We start from the raw sequence: 18013 nt of genomic DNA on the forward strand, positions 1-18013 counted from the left end.
AAGGCACACTCTCCAGAAAAAAAAAGAGTTTCCATTGTGCTCCTATACAGAATGTTGCTCAATGCACTGATACGGTACAGTATGTACAATAAAGAGGGAGGGGGGAGAGAGAGGGGGAGTGGAGAGAGAGAGAGGGGGGAGTGGAGAGAGAGAGGGGGAGAGAGAGAGAGAGAAGGGGTGGGAGGGGAGAGGGGGAGAGAGAGGGGGAGAGAGAGAGAAGGGGTGGGAGGGGAGAGGGGAGAGAGAGAGAGAGAGAGAGAGAGAGAGAGAGAGAGAGAGAGAGAGAGAGAGAGAGAGGAGAGAGAGAGAGAGACAGAGAGAGAGACAGAGAGACAGAGAGAGATAGCATTAAAGAGTAGGACTAACCTTGAGCCTCAGGTGATGCGGCTGTTTAGGAGAACACACACACACACAGAGAGAGAGAGACAGAGAGAGAGAGACATAGCCTATTAGTCTATATAGTCCATTTTAATGTGTGTTGAGCCCAAAGCACACAAGTTATTCCTCTGGTTCTGAGCTTATTGGTAATGATGGTAGTGGCGGTGGTGGTAGTGGAGGAGGAGGTGGTGGTGGTGGTAATAGTGGTGGTGATGATAGTGGTGTTGTTAGTAGTGGTGGTGATAGTAGTGGTGGTGATAGTGGTGGTAGTCATAGTAGTGGTGGTGATAATGGTGGTGGTGATAGTAGTGGTGGTGATAGTGGTGGTGATAGTAGTGATGGTGATAGTGGTGGTGATAGTAGTGATGGTGATAGTGGTGGTGGTGATAGTAGTGGTGGTGATAGTAGTGGTGGTGATAGTAGTGGTGGTGATAGTAGTGGTGGTGATAGTGGTGGTAGTGATAGTGGTGGTTGTTACAAAGGATCAGATTAAACCGAATATATATATTTATTTATTGATATATATTGCATAGTATTTGTATATCGTTTGATATCCCTTGTATATTCCTTGTACATATACACGGAATATCCCTTTAGTCCAGCCCATAATAGTTCATTCTCCTATTGGACAGCGGTCCACCGGCGCCAGGGACCGGCCCCCGGAGCCAAGTTCAAAGTCACCGACACGACATGTCTGTACTTGCCCCGGCCCTGCCCAGGGATACGGCGACAGAAATGAGAGTGGCACTATTTGTGCACCGTGCGTATAAATACGGCGCAGGTGAATGTAGAAGCCCCTTAGCCCCTTACCTCCGTACCCTTCGTCCATTTAGTATGTTACCGATAAGTTGAAGCCTCACCCACGATACAACGTGCGGTGAAGTATGGCCTGTTTGGCCTCAGAATAGAGCATCGAGACCGCGTGCGAATTAGTAACTGAATTGTCAGAGTTTGGCGCTATACCGTCGAGTGCGACATATTTTTATTGAGTCTTTAATAGTCTATTTGTGTATAGTGTATCGTGCGGTTAGAATTCTATAGTGATCAGCATCTCCAACGCTTTCTCGTATTAGCTAGAGTTCTTATCCAGGCTGGGCCGACCGCATGGCATTTTCACCCGAGGAGACCTAGGCGAGAGCCGTATGGACATGTACACTGGATTAATCTACCCGACGACTAATTAAAGTACATAAAGCGGTAGTGGTTTAATGATACCATACTTATCAATACAGTCAGGGAATTGTACCCCTCAGTTACAGTGGTGGTGATAGTAGTGGTGGTGATAGTGGTGGTGGTGATAGTAGTGGTGGTGATAGTAGTGGTGGTGATAGTGGTGGTGGTGATAGTAGTGGTAGTGATAGTGGTGGTGGTGATAGTAGTTGTGGTGATAGTAGTGGTGGTGATAGTAGTGGTGGTGATAGTAGTTGTGGTGATAGTAGTGGTGGTGATAGTAGTAGTGGTGATAGTAGTGGTAGTGATAGTGGTGGTGGTGATAGTGGTGGTAGTGATAGTGGTGGTGGTGGTGATAGTGGTTGTAGTGATACTGTAGTGGTGGTGATAGTGGTGGTGGTGATAGTGGTGGTGGTGATAGTAGTGGTGGTGATAGTGGTGGTGGTGATAGTAGTGGTGGTGATAGTAGTGGTGGTGATAGTAGTGGTGGTGATAGTGGTTGTAGTGATAGTGGTGGCGATAGTGGTGGTGGTGATAGTGCTTGTAGTGATAGTGGCTGTAGTGATACTGTAGTGGTGGTGATAGTGGTGGTGGTGATAGTAGTGGTAGTGATATTTTTTTTTGTATCCACTTTTTCTCCCATTTTTCTATATTTTCTCCCATCCCAATTTCGTATCATCCAATTCAACCCTCCCCTGTCACGAACGCTGTTTCTTGCCTCCCACAAGCCGGCTGCATTGTGGACTAAGTCATACATAGCACAAGTCCCCTCCGGTACTTGAGGTAACAGCAGTCGCATCTTTTCACCTGCGCAGCTCGATCTCTCAGTGTCGAGGAGTAACGCGTGGGAGGCTCACGCTGCCCCCTGATTCTACTGCGCAGGCGCACCAACCGACTTGTAGGAGTCGCTTGTTCACAACGTTCGATCCCCACCCTTCAGTTTTCCCTCCCCGTAATACGGCCAATGTGTATTACTGCGGACGACCAGCTAAACTGAAAACAATGTGGAGAGCTGGATTCGAACACGCGAATCCTAGCGTCTCCACACTGGTGGCGAGTGCCTTGCCCACTACACCACCTAGCCGCCCTTAGTAGTGGTAGTGATATTGGTTGTAGTGATAGTGGTTGTAGTGATACTGTAGTGGTGGCGATAGTAGTGGTGGCGATAGTAGTGGTGGTGATAGTGGTAGTGGTGGTGATAGTAGTGGTGGTGATAGTAGTGGTGGTGATAGTGGTGGTGGTGATAGTAGTGGTGGTGATAGTAGTGGTGGTGATAGTAGTGGTGGTGATAGTGGTGGTGGTGATAGTGGTAGATAGTGGATCATTCTAACTAATTTGTTCTGAGCTGTCTGTAGCCTACCTTTCAGTGCTACTGTGATGCCAGTGTACCAGGAGGAGCATGCATAGTCATAATGACATTGGATCAGTGCCCCTGCCAGGACTTCCATTGCTGACCTGTTAATATAGGTGGACACTCTACCGAGACATTTTATTCTCTGATTGATCTTTGTGACCACCTTTTGTGCCATGCTCACCCCTGATAAGGTGTTGTCCAAAATACATCCTAAGTATGTGACTTCCTCCTTTGCTGTTAACTCGATATCTCCTACCACTACATTGAACCCAGGAGACCTCTTAAGTCGTATGGCCGAGCCAAAAAGGATAGCTTCGGTTTTACCCAGGTGTAGGGATAACCTGTTTTCGACCAGCCAATGACTGATCTTGACAAGCTCTAGACTGAGTGACCTCTCTACTTCTCTTTTGTCCTGATGGGAGACCATGAGTGCAGCATCGTCCGCAGTGGTAGTGATAGTGGTGGTGGTGATAGTGGTGGTGGTGATAGTGGTTGTAGTGATAGTGGTTGTAGTGATACTGTAGTGGTGGTGATAGTGGTGGTGGTGATAGTAGTGGTAGTGATAGTGGTTGTAGTGATAGTGGTGGTGGTGATAGTGGTTGTAGTGATAGTGGTTGTAGTGATACTGTAGTGGTGGTGATAGTAGTGGTGGTGATAGTAGTGGTGGTGATAGTAGTGGTGGTGATAGTAGTGGTGGTGATAGTAGTGGTGGTGATAGTGGTCGTGGTGATAGTAGTGGTGGTGATAGTGGTGGTGGTGATAGTAGTGGTGGTGATAGTGGTAGTGGTGGTGATAGTGGTGGTGATAGTAGTGGTGGTGATAGTAGTGGTAGTGATAGTGGTGGTGGTGATAGTAGTGGTGGTGATAGTAGTGGTGGTGATAGTGGTCGTGGTGATAGTAGTGGTGGTGATAGTGGTGGTGGTGATAGTGGTAGTGGTGGTGATAATGGTAGTGGTGGTGATAGTAGTGGTGGTGATAGTGGTTGTAGTGATAGTGGTGGTGATAGTAGTGGTGGTGATAGTGGTGGTGGTGATAGTGGTGATGGCGATAGTGGTGGTGGTGATAGTAGTTGTAGTGATACTGTAGTGGTGGTGATAGTGGTGGTGGTGATAGTGGTTGTGGTGATAGTGGTTGTAGTGATAGTGGTGGTGATAGTGGTTGTAGTGATAGTGGTGGTGGTGATAGTGGTTGTAGTGATAGTGGTTGTAGTGATAGTGGTGGTGGTGATAGTGGTTGTAGTGATAGTGGTTGTAGTGATAGTGGTGGTGATAGTAGTGGTGGTGATAGTGGTTGTAGTGATAGTGGTGGTGATAGTAGTGGTGGTGATAGTGGTTGTAGTGATAGTGGTGGTGGTGATAGTGGTTGTAGTGATAGTGGTGGTGGTGATAGTGGTGGTGGTGATAGTGGTGGTGGTGATAGTGGTTGTAGTGATAGTGGTTGTAGTGATAGTGGTGGTGGTGATAGTGGTGGTGGTGATAGTGGTTGTAGTGATAGTGGTTGTAGTGATAGTGGTTGTAGTGATAGTGGTGGTGGTGATAGTGGTTGTAGTGATAGTGGTGGTGGTGATAGTGGTGGTGGTGATAGTGGTGGTGGTGATAGTGGTTGTAGTGATAGTGGTTGTAGTGATAGTGGTTGTAGTGATAGTGGTGGTGGTGATAGTGGTTGTAGTGATAGTGGTTGTAGTGATAGTGGTGATAGTGGTTGTGGTGATAGTGGTTGTAAAGATAGTGGTGGTGGTGATAGTGGTGGTGGTGATAGTGGTGGTGGTGATAGTGGTTGTGGTGATAGTGGTTGTAAAGATAGTGGTTGTGGTGATAGTGGTTGTAGTGATAGTGGTTGTAGTGATAGTGGTTGTGGTGATAGTGTTTGTAGTGATAGTGGTGGTGGTGATAGTGGTTGTAGTGATAGTGGTGGTGGTGATAGTGGTTGTAGTGATAGTGGTGGTGGTGATAGTGGTTGTAGTGATAGTGGTGGTAGTGATAGTGGTTGTAGTGATAGTGGTGGTGGTGATAGTGGTTGTAGTGATAGTGGTGGTGGTGATAGTGGTGGTAGTGATAGTGGTGGTGGTGATAGTGGTTGTAGTGATAGTGGTTGTAGTGATAGTGGTGGTGGTGATAGTGGTTGTAGTGATAGTGGTGGTGGTGATAGTGGTTGTAGTGATAGTGGTTGTGGTGATAGTGGTTGTAGTGATAGTGGTGATAGTGGTTGTAGTGATAGTGGTGATAGTGGTTGTAGTGATAGTGGTGGTGGTGATAGTGGTTGTAGTGATAGTGGTGGTGGTGATAGTGGTTGTAGTGATAGTGGTGGTGGTGATAGTGGTGGTAGTGATAGTGGTGGTGGTGATAGTGGTTGTAGTGATAGTGGTTGTAGTGATAGTGGTGGTGGTGATAGTGGTTGTAGTGATAGTGGTGGTGGTGATAGTGGTTGTAGTGATAGTGGTTGTGGTGATAGTGGTTGTAGTGATAGTGGTTGTGGTGATAGTGGTTGTAGTGATAGTGGTGATAGTGGTTGTAGTGATAGTGGTGGTGGTGATAGTGGTTGTTGTAATAGTGGTTGTAATATGTTCTAACATGTTGGCAGTGGTTATGGAATGTTACTATATCAGTGGGGAATCTGCATGTGGTGTGTATCTAATGATGACACTGAAACTTAACACAAGTATCTGTTCCTGAAGGCTTTCATCTACATGTACTTGGCACAGTGTAAAGATTAAAACACCAGGTGACATAACTGCAGGCCTGCGAGTTGTATCATAGTATTTAACCAATGCAAGCCAGTAATTCTTGCGCTGATGTGGCCACGCCTTGAGGCCACCATGGCAGTATTGGGCCTTGCCAGTACTGGGGATGAAACCCGACGAGCCTCTGACTAGCAGACAGCCTTCCAACCTGCTCCACGTGTTTGTGGAGTGAGAATATTAGACGATAAGCATGCAAATCACGTGCAGCGCCTTCCTGCAGTATCTGCTTTGCATCTGGCATGCAGGAGCCCAAGCTGATTTGAATAAAGGAGAAATACTGCATTTAATTGCGGAAGAGTTTTCAAACTAGTTCTCATAGAATGGCATTGAAATGCAAATAGAACACAAGAAGTCACCTGCAAGAGGTGACACGTCTGCATTCGATCGCTGATAGTAAAATGTTTTGAGAATAATGTCACTTCTCTTTCTTTCTTTCCTTCTCTCTCTCTCTCTTTCAGGTGTAGGTTTTCCTTCCGGAGAGTTCTACCAGACGCCATATGGCTTTCAGTGTACAGTGGTCTACAGTGTACATATAATAGCAACAGTAGGAGGGAGATGGATTGGCCATGGTCAAAAGCTGGAATCAAACTCACAACTCCACTGGTACGCAGTCCGTGCCTTAGCCCACTGAACCAGCGGCTCAGGGCAGGCACCCAGCGGAACACCGCTTGAAACAATACCGACAGGGGAATGGCATGCTTCACCGAGGCTGCCATCCTGTTTGTATTGTCAGAGGCACATGGGCAATATCCTGTGTCCCGCTCCTCTTCTTAAAACAACAAGTCAAACAGCTTCTGTCTGTCTCACCCACTGTGACTGAATAGCTCACTATCCATCTGTCTGACTGGCTATCCGTCTGTCTGTCTGTCTGTCTGTCTGTCTGTCTGTCTGTCTGTCTGTCTGTCTGTCTGTCTGTCTGTCTGTCTGTCTGTCTGTCTGTCTGTCTGTCTGTCTGTCTGTCTGTCTGTCTGTCTGTCTGTCTGTCTGTCTGTCTGTCTGTCTGTCTGACTGACTGGATGGCTGTCTCACTATCTGACTATCTAACTGTCTGCCTGACTTAACTGATGGTCTATCTAACTGATTGATTGCTTGCTTGATTGATTGATTGATTGAATGATTGATTGATTGATTGATTGATTGATTGATTGATTGATTGATTGATTGATTGATTGTTGGTTGATTTACTGTCCACTCCTACATTTGTGTGCTTTGGGCTCCAGATGATAGGGTGACTTATATGAATATTTGTTTTGGTCAAATAAATTCAAGACGCTCACCTTCTGCTGTTGCCTCAGCCGCATGAGCTGAGAGGAGAGAAGGAGAAAGGACATAGAGAGAGAGGGAGAGAGAGAGAGAGAGAGAGAGAGAGAGGTTATTTGCATTCTGTGTTAAACTGGTACATAAGTAGAGAATGATGTAACCATGTAACGGAAAGAGGGAGGGATGATAGAGAGGGGGGAGAGAGAGGGAGGGATGTGGAGAGAGAGGGGGGGTAGTTAGTGATAAGGAAAAAGAGGTAGAGAGACATAGGTAGAGATAGGGAGGTAGAGAGAGGGGGAGGGAGGGAGAGAGAGGGGGTCGTTGGTGATAAGGAAATAGAGGTAGAGAGGTAGAGAGAGAGAGAGAGAGAGAGAGAGAGAGAGAGAGAGAGAGAGAGAGAGAGAGAGAGAGAGAGAGAGAAAATGGGAAAGTCTACCATCCTACCACCATACAAGTTAAATTGAAAGAGAGAGGAGGGAGGGGCTAGATGGACAGAGAGAGGGAGATAAAGGTAGATTTCTTTGCAGTAGTTGATGTCCTGAGGGCAATAGAGTTCTAGAGTTTCTGTTCCAACCGGCCTGACACGCATGCACGCACGCACACACACACACACACACACACACACACACACACACACACACACACACACACACACACACACACACACACACACAAAGCTCTGTATGCAAATCCCACTCCACATCAACACACACACTCTTCCACACACAACCACCCAACCGTGCACACGGAACCCCACATGCACAAACACCCACACTCTCACACACACACATACACACTCACATGCACACCTATTCCTTGCGGTGCTCTCTACACAAGCCTCCCAGCTCTCTAACTCAACTGATGCCTGTCTGTATCTGTCGATGACATCATCAGCAGACTTCTACCTGCGTGCCACAGCAGGATAAATCCACTAATTACCCGACACCAAAGACCCGCTGCCTCTCACTGGATTACACTTGTTACAAAGACCGCCGTGAGTCACAGACGACTCTGTTCCGCGTCTGCAGAGTTCCTTGTTGAAATAAAAAGGCCTTTTCGTCCCCTTTATGGAGTTAAGGATATGGGAGGGGCTCCTAAACCGTCCTCGTCTCAAATTGAGGACATTTGGTTCCTTGCCCTGGGAACCAAGCTTGTTAAAACATACTGATACTCTCGTCACGCGGAGACTCCGCGGTAATGGGTTTGACAAAATATTATGAAACCCACCGTTTAAGAAAGTCGGTGTCACTTCACTTAATTAATGGTCTGGGCCATTTTCGAATTCTGAGACCCCCCCCCCCCGCGTGAACACTTAAGGCAACGCACTTGTGCTTCCGCGTTTCTCTGATTGGCCACGACGCCCACGTGACCACACGCTAGCACGCCCCCTTATCCACGCTCCTCTGTGTGTTGCAGCGCGCGGCAGAGCGGCAGAGGTCCCTGTGTGTTCTCGCCTTCCTCAATTTATACGCATGGAAGTATTGACTACGCCGTAACGAATCATTAAAAAAATATACCGTTAACTGGAATATGTTGTTTCTTTACACATATGTTGGATTATGTAATTGGTTTGTCATGACAAACAAATAACAAAAATCGCGATTTACCCGGTGGCTACAACAACACACAGTGACTACATGTAGTGACCGTAGGGCGACTTGATGGATTGAAATGGAAAACTTGAGGCTCAGAAGACAGACTCATTTGGGTCTTCTCTAAAGACACAGGAGGGGGGAAACAGCTGAATTCAATTCGCACGGGGTGACGGATGAGCCGAGAGAAAAGAACCAACAGTTAGTAATCTCCTCAGGTAGTGCTTCACCTCCCCTCTCCACATACGGCCTATAGATCAGAGCCAGGATTCTGTGTGGCTTCAACACAAACAGCAACATGTAGTCACTGTGTGTTGTTGTAGCCACCGGGTAAATCGCGATTTTTTTATTTGTTTGTCATGACAAACCAATTACATAATCCAACATATGTGTAAAGGCACAACATATTCCAGTTAACGGTATCTTTTTTTAATGATTCGTAACGGCGTAGTCAATACTTCCATGCGTATAAATTGAGGAAGGCGAGAACACACAGGGACCTCTGCCGCACGCTGCAACACACAGAGGAGCTTGGCGCGGCGTAGCGGCAGGCGTGGATAAGGGGGCATACTAGCGCGTGGTCACGTGGGCGTCGTGGCCAATCAGAGAAACGCGGAAGCACATGTGCGTTGCCTTAAGTGTTCAGACAAAAATGTACTTCGATAATAACTAGTTACAAATGTTTGAATATTGTTTATAATCAGGGCGGCTACGTGGTGCAGTGGGCAAGGCGCTCACCACGAATACTGGAGACTGGGCTCGAACAGGTACGCCTCCCTGTTCGAGCCCAGCGCTCCACATTGCTTTCAGTTTAGCTGGTCGTCCACACTAATACACATTGGCAGTATTAGGGGGAGGGAAACTGATGGGTGGGGATCGGGCGTTGTGGACAGCGACTCCTACAGGTCGGTTGGTGCGCCTGCGCAGTAGAATCAGGAAGCGACGGGGGCGGGGCCCCTCCAAAGCCCAGACCCCTGACGCTGAAAGATCGAGCCGAGCAGGTGGAAAGATGCGACTGCTGTTACCTCGAGTATCGGAGGGGACTCGTGCTATGTATGACTTAGTCCACATTGCAGCCGGCTTGTGGGAGGCATGAAACAGCGTTCAAAGACAGGGGAGGGTTGAATTGGATGATACGAAAATTGGGATGGGAGAAAAATAGAAGATGGGAGAATATTGTTTATAATCTCAACACAAATCCCCCCAAAAATCACCCTTTGAATCAAAGTGAACCAAAATTATGATTAGAGGATGACAGATTTGTGATCATCATTTCTAGTTTGAAATAGTGCTCCAGGGATCTGGTTTTTCTCTTGTAACACTACTGTATATGTATTTAATGCTATACATATATGATACTTTATTTAGACTTTTCAGAGGTTAGTCCCCCCCCTTTCAAATGTATAATTATGAACTAACAAGGAGCTAATTATGCTCTTTGTTAGTATCGACAAATCATTCATTAAACATTAATTACTTATATAACCTTCCAGAATTGCTCATCCTTGGCTCCCAAATGACATAATCGGTAAAGAACATTTCACGGTCAAATCACAATTTCCTGCCTGCTACCTAGTAAGTAAACTAGTAAAAAGTATTGTTAAACAGCACTGTTAACGTAAGGTTATGAATATAACCAAGTTCTATGAATACTGGTGACGCTCATCTGCATTAACCTCACTTCGTGCATATGCACTGAATAAAAATCCACAATGTACCTTTACATACCAACATTCGTCTGGCCACACCCCTATCCGCTACCTTCATAAGCAGGTGTGTGGCCACACACTCGCCTCCTTCCCAATCTTTCACCACAAGGCGAGATCAAAGGCCGCAGTGGCGTCCAGACGCTGAGCGTCACCAGTATTCATAGAACTTGGTTATATTCATAACCTTACGTTCTATATCATACTGGCTGCCGCTCAGCGTCATCTGCACTACGGGAGCTGAGCGGGAGCCTGAAGCTCGACAAATGTACCCCACTGAGGCCCCCCACAACCATCAGAACCGGGGAGGACCGAGCCCCCCCGACCCTCCCTAATGGAGGATACCCCCCCTATTGGAGGACGGGAGGGAGACGGATCCGACCGTGCGAAGAGAAACTCGAGCAACTCAACGCACAGGGTGAGCAGACCGTGGCTTGACCCCACGACTACCCACACGCACAACCCGCATGCCACCAGGGAACAAACGGAAGGAACAAACCTTGTTACCGCCCCCAAAAACACAAAACACAAAAACTCAACCCCGTGGCAAGGCCGTAGCAGCGGAGCGCGAAGGAAGACCCAGACCCACTGAAGGGACTGGATCCCCCAGAAAAAGGGGGCCCAGAGAGGTCAATGACGCCACAGCATCAAGACCTCACCAGGCGGTCACTTAGTGACACCGCCCCCCACATCGCCAGCGTATTCGGACAGGGCCCCTCCAAGAGCGGGCCCTTCCCCCCACTAGTACGCCGCCTGGCACACTGACCCTGACAAACTCAGGCAGTCAGCATGGCCTTAACTTGAAGCACACAAAAGGCTACACTACAGCGGAAGCAGGCAGCACACCGGGGAGACGACCCCAGAGGGGGTCGATCCCTCAAACCAGGCAGCAGGCGTTTGACCCGAGCCTGGAGCACTGCGGACGAGACAGGCGCCAAAGGGGTCAACTGAAAACAGCACCCCGGCGGAAGGGGCGTATGCTGGCATTGTTGCGCACCATGACAAAGCCTCCACCAAAAAACCCAGACCCAGAGGGGCCGAGGCAGAGAAGGCTGACACTATTGGCAGACGTCATGAACGTGCAGGGGCACACTCAACCGGGTAACCCGGGAGTTGACTCTGCTCCAACACACCAGGGAATCAACCACCCTCTTGGTACCACATGCGGTGGTTGTTCCTATATCCCCTCAAGAAAAAACTCCAAAACACACCTGTGGGTACACACTGGCTATCCCGCAGTACAAGTGTTACAGTTTTCAAAAAGGGGTTATTCCAGGCCTACGGGTCGACGAAACACAACTTCGGACCGGGCCCGGCGGCTTGGGAAGCACACAGGGCTGCCAGAGGAGGTCCATAAGACCACCCCAACAGCCCCCTCTTCGCCATGTGTAAGAGAGGAGCGAAAAGAATGGAGAACCAGCTCCTTCATAATAGCGCAGGGTACAACATGTACCCAACAAAGGGCCTCCATAACGCCCAACCCTGTGACACCCGGGCCGACCCGGCATTTTTTCCCCCGAAAAAAGCACAAGTCCCTCAGGGTACCAGAACAGCACATCTGCGTCCCCGGTGGACAACGGGTTAACTGACCTGGACCAGCGTGACCAGAACCAGTCCCGTGCCCTAACCACGACGACATCCCCACTCCAAGAGAGGGGGTAGGTACGCGCGTCGATCTAAAAACATGAAAAGAGGGCGCCACCCAGACGGTCCCATTCGTACCGCGCTCAGTGGCCCACCCCAAGGGTGTCAGACCCCTCTACCTATGTTTTGATCTATTCCGTTAACATCCCCCAGATATGAACGAGAATTCGTCGATACCTAGTAACAGGCGCTCGGAAGAGAAAACCTCCATCCCAGTTGCCCTATAAAAACGCCGTTTTAATAATGAGCAACCAAGGCGTACCAGCCTCATGCGTGATTCTTATCAGAAACACCCCGAGCCAGGACTATGTACGCGTCGAGACCCAAACACATCAATGGATAGTCCAACCAGACACCAGACATTGGTCCTTCAAGTCGCCTGGGAGAACGACAAGGAGTTGTCGTGCTTCATATTCTTCCCTCATTTTATTAAAAAGAAAGAAACACAGACTGACATGAATCCCACGTGACGCGGCTGAGGGTAAATTTTTTTTCATTCTTATATCCCGCCACCCTCACCACAGAGAGGAGACGGGAATCCTCAGAGAGACTTCCCACGTGAGCCATGATTTGAAAAGTCACGGTAACATTGAGCCATGTGACCAACAGACTCAAGTTACATGTATATCGAGCGTAGCAGCTCCGTACCGCCCGTCAGTATCCCGGACATGAATCTCGCCAGCTGCGCGATGTTAGAAGTGGCAGCCAGAGATTGAGTCGCGGAGATAAATGACTGGTCACTCCAGTAAGCCAACCGCCTCGCCGATTTCCCTTGGGGAACCGGCTTCCGTAACGGCTCCCACACCACCTCAGGACAAAGGAGAGCTGCCATCGGCCTATCAAGCCGAGGCACCCCCTCCTTCATGCCGTCTACCAAACCCACCACCCTCGTGACTCGCACGTAGGCGGGGGTGAGGCCCATGATGTGGGAGACCACCTGTCCCTGACGGACGTAGGCCTCCATCGAGGGGAAAAATGGACAGACAACGCCCATCTCTCTCACAGGATGGCGTTGCCATAGATGACCTATGAGATCATCAGGAACAGGAACAGGCAGTGGCTGCGGCAGCGGCACGCCGTTTGCGACTGCCGCCGCCATGAGCTCGGGGAACAAAGCACGCAGTTCCCCCTGCATACTTTCCCCCACCGAGCTTGCGTCCCTCACATGCAGCAGACTACTGGTTACAGAGCCACATTCTGATGTGGCTGATAGCAGGGCATCCCGCCGCCGAGTTGGAGGTTCTAACCCAACATCCGCGTACGAGGGACCCCAAGGAGACCTATCACCCCCCTCCAGTGCTACCTGGACGGGCGGCGGACATGTCTCCACCGGGGCGTCAAATAAGAACCCGTCTGCTTCTACCATGTAGTCCTCTGTTTCCATCGGCCATGGAGAATCAGACGCATCCTCATCCGGCTCCAGCAACTCACCAAAACCAGGCCGTTCGCGTCTACAAGCCACCATCTTACAACGGGAGCGAGCCGACGCAAAAAGTTTGCGTCTCAAATCCTCCGCCACCAGAGGAGCCGGCCGCCCAACAGCGGACGACTCTCTGGCGGCAAAGGAACCAGAGCCGGAACCAGGCCATCGCACAGGAGACGGCGCTGGTGCACCAGCTCCTTGGAGAGGCAAACTACCTATCGGACGCCTACCGGGCGCGGCTGCCGACCACGAAAGTGGCCTCAACCCCGCTCCAAGACGCACGACAGAGGAGGCAATGGAGAACCGCTGGTGAAGGGTAACATTGCTAGCGCGACCCTCCGAGGTAAACATTATGACATTAGGCTTTTTTCTTTTTAAAGTTTATGAGAGAAAGAAAAAAGCAAGAAAAAATGTAACTCAACTTTCTTCAGCTTAAACAACCTCGTCAAGTGATGTATACAACAGGCACTTCCTTGTGGTGAAAGTGAAGAAGGAGGCGAGTGTGTGGCCACACACCTGCTTATGAAGGTAGCGGATAGGGGTGTGGCCAGACAAATGTTGGTATGTAAAGGTACATTGTGGATTTTTATTCAGTGCATATGCACGAAGTGAGGTTAGTGCAGATGATGCTGAGCGGCAGCCAGTATGATATAGAACTGGTCAGTTAGTAGACTAGTAAACAACATAGTTAACGGCTCAGTTATTAGACTAGTAAACAGCATAGTTAACTGGTAAGTTAGTAGACTAGTAAACAGCATAGTTAACTGCTCCGTTAGTAGACTAGTAAACAGCACTGTTAACTGGTCAGTTACTAGACTAGTAAACAGCATGGCTAACTGCTCAGTTAGTAGACTTGTAAACAGCATAGTTAATTGGTCAGTTACTAGACTAGTAAACAACATGGTTAACTGGTCAGTTAGTAGACTAGTAAACAGCATGGTTAACTGCTCAGTTAGTAGACTAGTAAACAGCATGGTTAACTGATCAGTTAGTAGACTTGTAAACAGCATAGTTAACTGGTCAGTTACTAGACTAGTAAACAGCATGGTTAACTGGTCAGTTACTAGACTAGTAAACAGCATAGTTAACTGGTCAGTTACTAGACTAGTAAACAGCATGGCTAACTGGTCAGTTACTAGACTAGTAAACAGCATAGTTAACTGGTCAGTTACTAGACTAGTAAACAGCATGGCTAACTGGTCAGTTACTAGACTAGTAAACAGCATAGTTAACTGGTCAGTTACTAGACTAGTAAACAACATAGTTAACTGGTCAGTTACTAGACTAGTAAACAGCATGGTTAACTGCTCAGTTACTAGACTAGTAAACAGCATAGTTAACTGGTCAGTTACTAGACTAGTAAACAGCATGGCTAACTGGTCAGTTACTAGACTAGTAAACAGCATGGTTAACTGGTCAGTTACTAGACTAGTAAACAGCATGGTTAACTGGTCAGTTACTAGACTAGTAAACAGCATGGTTAACTGGTCAGTTACTAGACTAGTAAACAGCATGGTTAACTGGTCAGTTACTAGACTAGTAAACAGCATAGTTAACTGGTCAGTTAGTAGACTAGTAAACAGCATGGTTAACTGGTCAGTTACTAGACTAGTAAACAGCATGGCTAACTGGTCAGTTACTAGACTAGTAAACAGCATAGTTAACTGGTCAGTTACTAGACTAGTAAACAGCATAGTTAACTGGTCAGTTACTAGACTAGTAAACAGCATGGTTAACTGGTCAGTTACTAGACTAGTAAACAGCATGGTTACCTGGTTAGTTAGTAGACTAGTAAACAGTATGGTTAACTGATCAGTTAGTAGACTAGTAAACATCACTAGTCTGTTTACAACTGCTCAGTTAGTAGACTTGTAAACACCACTCTTAACTGCTCAGTTAGTAGACTAGTAAACATTGTGGTTAACTGCTCAGTTAGTAGACTTGTAAACACCACTCTTAACTGCTCAGTTAGTAGACTAGTAAACATTGTGGTTAACTGCTAACTGCAGTTAGTAAGTAGACTAGTAAATGGTTACTAACGTCCTGCCATGCGGCCCTGTCCTGGCTGAGGAGCTTCGGCCTCTGGTAATGCGTCAGACAGGTCTAGTTCTGGAAGGAGAAAGTGCATTATTATAAATCCATCACCATCACCATCACCATCACCATAATAATAATAATAATAATAATAATAATAATAATAATAATAATAATAATAATAATAATAATAATAATAATAATAATAATAATAATAATAATAATAATAATAATAATAATAATAATCCGTTAGAGGTATCATGTATTCTAGTAGGGTGAGTGAGCCATATCATACTAATTCCCCCACTGATTATAGTACTATAGTACATCTTGCTTTGATACACAGCTAAAATCATATAATGTATAATAATGAATAATAATAATGACTTGGATTTATATAGCGCTCTTCACTGACCCAGAGCGCTTCACAGAGTCCATTATTCGTTCATACACAGTCATACCGGTGGTGGTAAGCTACAATTGCAGCCAGAGCTGCCCTGAGGCAGACTCACGGAAGCGTGGCGAATAATCAACGCCTACGGCCCCTCCGACCACCACCAACATTCATACGAGGCAAGTAGGTTAAGTGTCTTGCCCAAGGACACAACGGCAGTGGGATGGACATGGGCTTGAGCGGGATTCGAACCACCAACCCTTGGATCATTGGACAACCCGCTCTACCCCTGAGCCACGCCGCCCCACAATATATCATATAGTGTATATTTTTAGTACAATTGAATTCCCCATTCACAGCGTGTTGGATGCCTACGGCATAGGCATATGTTAGGATATAAACTCACAGCAACCCCAGAACAAATATATATATATATTTATTTCTCTATATTTTTTTATTATTATATTTAACATGCTTGGTGTTTTACATTTACATTTACATTTAGTCATTTAGCTGACGCTTTTATCCAAAGCGACTTACAAGTTCTGTACGACAAGCCATCAGGAAGAGCACAACTCTATCAGCTGAGTAACAATGTTCATCAAAGTGTTGAGTGCTACAGTGTAGGTTAGTTTATTAGGACAAGTGCATGACAGTATGGTTAGTTAGGGTTAGATTCTTTTTTTTTTTTTTTTTTTATTCAGATAATGGTTGAAGAAGTGAGTCTTTAGTCGACGGCGAAAGATTGGACGTGTTTCGGCTGTCCTAACTGGGGTGGGTAGTTCATTCCACCATTGTGGGGCAAGGACTGAGAATAGGCGACTTCTCTTTGATGACCCTCCCGGAGCTTGGATAGGAGTAGGTCTGAGGCGGCCAGAAGATGCAGAGCGTAGGGGTCTTGAGGGTGTGTAGTTAGAGACCATTGACCGGAGGTAGGCGGGAGCAGTTCCCTTTGCCGCACGGTATGCTAGGTCAAGGGCCTTGAAGCGGATTCGTGCAGCAATGGGGAGCCAGTGCAGGTCCCTAAGAAGTGGGGTGACATGGGCCGACTTCGGTAGGTTTGAGATCAGGCGGGCCGCTGTGTTCTGAATGAGTTGAAGAGGCTTAGTGGCAGTGGCCGGGAGGCCAGCGAGCAGTGCGTTGCAGTAGTCGAGGCGGGAGATGACTGTTGATTGGACGAGGAGTTGGGTGGCTTCTTTTGTCAGGAAGGGGCGTATCCTTCTGACGTTGCTCAGGAGGAATCGGCAGGTTCTGGTTGTCGCTGCGATGTGAGCAGAGAAGTTCAACTGGTCGTCGAGGACAACACCAAGGTTCTTGGCGGTCGGGGACGCGGTCACAGCTGCATTCTCGACTGTGATGGAAAGGTCGGTCAGGGGGGAGGATTTGGCCGGCAGGTGGAGCAATTCTGTTTTGCTTAGGTTCAGTTTGAGGTGGTTGGTCGTCATCCAGGCGGAGATGTCGGACAGACAGGCCGAGATCCGCTCAGAGACGTGGATATCTAGCATTATGGCTTTCAAGTCTGGCCATTCTGGCCATTCTTCCTCTGCATTCTGTTTCCTGTCTGTTTCAAAGGTCAGCCTGTTTATTCCCTGTCTGCTTCAGGGAGATGCAGTTATTGCTCTAGATATGATGTTATTACTCTAGATATGTTGTTATTGCTCTAGAGAGATGTTGTTATTGCTCTAGAGAGGTGCTGTTATTGCTCTAGAGAGATGCTGTTATTGCTCTAGATAGATGTTGTTATTGCTCTAGAGATATTGTTATTGCTCTAGAGAGATGCTGTTATTGCTCTAGATAGATGTTGTTATTGTTCTAGAGATGTTGTTATTGCTCTAGAGATGTTGTTATTGCTCTAGAGAGATGTTGTTATTGCTCTAGAGAGATGTTGTTATTGCTCTAGAGAGAAGTTGTTATTGCTCTAGAGAGATGCTGTTATTGCTCTAGAGAGGTGCTGTTATTGCTCTAGAGAGAGGTTGTTATTGCTCTAGAGAGATGCTGTTATTGCTCTAGAGAGATGTTGTTATTGCTCTAGAGAGATGCTGGTCATCAGAGTTGCTAAGGAAGCGGGTGATGACTGATGGGCCCTAGCGTTAGAAGTCTTCCTGAGTGAGGGAAGGGAGACATCCTGTTGATACCTCCCTGAGTGAGGGAAGGGAGACATCCTGTTGATACCTCCCTGAGTGAGGGAAGGGAGACATCCTGTTGATACCTTCCGAAATAGAAAAGTTGTTGGGCCAGTTGGGCCTGAGCTGAAGTTAGACTGTGTCTTTGTTGACAGACTCGGCTACAAGTTAAATAGCCAATCTAAACGATCAAAC

The 18013-nt window shown here is 47.4% G+C and overlaps 1 protein-coding gene across 7 annotated transcripts in view; it reads right to left on the reverse strand.

The window, feature by feature from the left end:
* LOC311227921 (uncharacterized protein) overlaps nucleotides 1-18013 on the reverse strand; it is a 196265-nt gene that overhangs the window by 27134 nt on the left and 151118 nt on the right. For 6 of the 7 annotated variants that reach the window (XM_084313783.1, XM_084313788.1, XM_084313787.1 and 3 more), the window contains 3 exons: nucleotides 15308-15376; nucleotides 6920-6946; nucleotides 367-387 (listed from right to left, as the gene is read on the reverse strand). In XM_084313783.1, the coding sequence (XP_084169909.1) occupies nucleotides 367-387; nucleotides 6920-6946; nucleotides 15308-15376 (117 nt within the window). The remainder of the gene's footprint in view (nucleotides 1-366; nucleotides 388-6919; nucleotides 6947-15307; nucleotides 15377-18013) is intronic. The other variant, XM_084313785.1, reaches the window with a different exon arrangement.

Source organism: Notolepis coatsorum (genome assembly GCF_963971535.1).
Source record: "Notolepis coatsorum genome assembly, chromosome: 5".
NCBI classification, from domain to species: Eukaryota; Metazoa; Chordata; class Actinopteri; order Aulopiformes; family Paralepididae; genus Notolepis; species Notolepis coatsorum.